Consider the following 2,347-nt stretch of genomic DNA (forward strand, 5'->3'; position numbering starts at 1 on the left):
AAACTGGCGTGTAGGGCTAAGAGCCGGCCGAAAGGGGTCCTGTCAAACGCGGCCTGACGTGCTATGTGTCAGGTAGCAGGATCGTTGTCGTTCCGGAATGTCAGCGTATGCTGCTCATCGCATGAATGGAAGGGGTGGAGCGGCAAACAAGCCTCACGATCCACGGCTGTCTAGATCGTCAGGCGTTTAGGCGCCTGCTGTTTAGGCTACAGCATGTTTGTGTCGGTGTGAGTGAACGTTGTGAAGTAACACATGTGGAAAGATGTGACGTAGCCAAGATGGAACGTAAGAAGAAGATGCGCCATGTCATTGAGGGTATTTCTATCGAGAAGCGAACCAAGGAAACTATATAACAGCATTCTTATCCGGAGAATGATTATGGTAGAGACTGAGATTACCGCAGCCACGCTTTGCGTGGTGGTGTATAAGGACTGTGTACCCTTTTTATATCGACAAAAGTGTTAAGGAAATGAGATGTGTGGCTCTACAAGGCACTGATACAATCAGGCTTCGATAATTCGCAGGCATTGAATCATGCCGACGGAAGCTTGCCTGCGAGCTCCACGTAGCGCGGCCAGGTGTTGGTGAAGACGAGGTACTTGATGCTCTCAAAGGCGGGGTCAAACACCTCTTCTGTGAACTCGCTCGGGACTATCGACCTGGTGCTCGATGTTGAGGACGAGGTGATGTTGGAGTCGATACTCGCTGGCCGGCTTAATGTGTCCTCCCATGGGCATACGACATTGTCTCTGGCGACGGGTGACTTAGCTTCCTCTGGTGTCTGGGCACGCGGCATATACGGGTCGAACTCCACTTCGGCGAACATGTTTTGTAGAGTTTTGAAGATCTTGTATTCGATATTGATCGGAGCCTCGGCGGTGAAGGGGTTGATAAGTGTGTAGAAGAGCAGAGACGCCTCGTTGAACATCTGTCGCCGTTGAGCAGTGGTAACAACCTTGAGGCTGCCCCACTTCTTCCTGAAGTTGCGCACTTCACGGAGGAAGATGCAGTTCTCGGCTGTGAACTCGCGTGCAGCAGCCCAGGCGATGAGGGGCTCGATGTTCTGCTCGATAGTGAACTCCAGTGTCTGCATCGACGATTTGGCCTTGATCTCCTTGGTGTAGATCATGGTAGTCGATTTCCCGGATAGTTGCGAGTGGTTGGAGGTGAGCGAATCAGTGTCGGAGATTGATGATCGTCTGTTCGGTTGGGCCCTCAGTGCGTCTCGCAGTGGTATGATGATGAGAACCTGTTGGCAAACGACCAGTGATGGTATAAACCTACATCGGGGTGTCAGCTAAGAAACGGGTCAGAGAAGGCGACTTCACTTACCACCCGGCTGGTGCAAACACCTTGTTGATGTCTTGGATCTGGTGCATCTTTGAGTACGTGAAGGCGATCCAAAGTGGCGTTCCTGGAAGACTGAAAGCAATGTAAGCAGGATGGAATGAAGTCGATGCGAACAAACGTACCCAGCAATGATGGCAAGTCTCGTTTGCCAGGCCCACGAGTGAACGTCCTTGATGTTGCGGATCTTCCATAGTATCCACGGACCAACCATCATTGTCCAGAATAGCTGCACAAAGATCGACGGAATCCTGATTCACAATCAGTGAAAGACTCGTGCAATTGCGTTATGATAACATACCATTCACCTCCTCTTCGGCATTCAATGTAATTAGTAGGAACTCCGAAGAAACCGTACGCATCGTGAAAGCGGCGAGAACCGAAGAACAGCATGATAGCGGGCAGGAACTGCTGCGGTCAGTGGTGTACACATGGACGCACTACAACATGACATACCGAAAGGACTAGTCCAACCAAAGTACCAAAGTATACTTTCTTCGCCGCATCGAGATCGCGCCACGCTTCGAGAAGGCCGAGTGGGGTATACGACATCCGCTTCTTGCGCGCACCCTCCAGAAAGTTGCGTGTCATACGGCGCTGGCTCTCGTAGGCTGTGAGCACCTTGGCATTGCATGCTGTGAGGACTTAGTATGCATCGGACCTTGCGTTGAACCTCAAACTTACCTTGGAAGAATGCCATGCCAGATGGAAGAAATACTGACATAATCCAGAACTCGGCTGAGCATGGAAAGAGACCGTTCCACGGATAGACGAGTAGGACAAGGATGAGATAGATGTGCAGCATAAGCACCGCTGCGAAAACGATCTTGATATTCCGTATCTGCAAACAAAAAGCCTCCCTACGTCGATGGAGGAAGAAAAGCTCGACACTCAGTATCAGCGTGTACAATACGGCGACAACAATGTAAGCGACACCGAGACGGTCGAGATTGGCCCTTGTTGTGCCATCGAGTACTCGTGGGCGCAACAGAGGCGGCAT

At 51.2% G+C, this 2,347-nt stretch overlaps 1 protein-coding gene across 1 annotated transcript; it reads right to left on the reverse strand.

Moving 5' to 3' along the window:
• Positions 1-532: 532 nt before the first annotated feature.
• On the reverse strand, positions 533-2,347 carry J4E78_008948 (uncharacterized protein; the record flags this gene model as incomplete). The annotated part of the gene is made up of 6 exons (XM_049369546.1): positions 533-1,280; positions 1,333-1,422; positions 1,473-1,598; positions 1,649-1,755; positions 1,804-1,982; positions 2,032-2,347. 6 exons carry the CDS (start codon positions 2,345-2,347, stop codon positions 533-535), a joined length of 1,566 nt encoding a protein of 521 aa, XP_049218870.1.

The sequence above is a fragment of the Alternaria triticimaculans genome, assembly GCF_023758025.1.
Source record: "Alternaria triticimaculans strain BMP 0046 chromosome Unknown scaffold_17, whole genome shotgun sequence".
Classification (NCBI taxonomy): domain Eukaryota; kingdom Fungi; phylum Ascomycota; class Dothideomycetes; order Pleosporales; family Pleosporaceae; genus Alternaria; species Alternaria triticimaculans.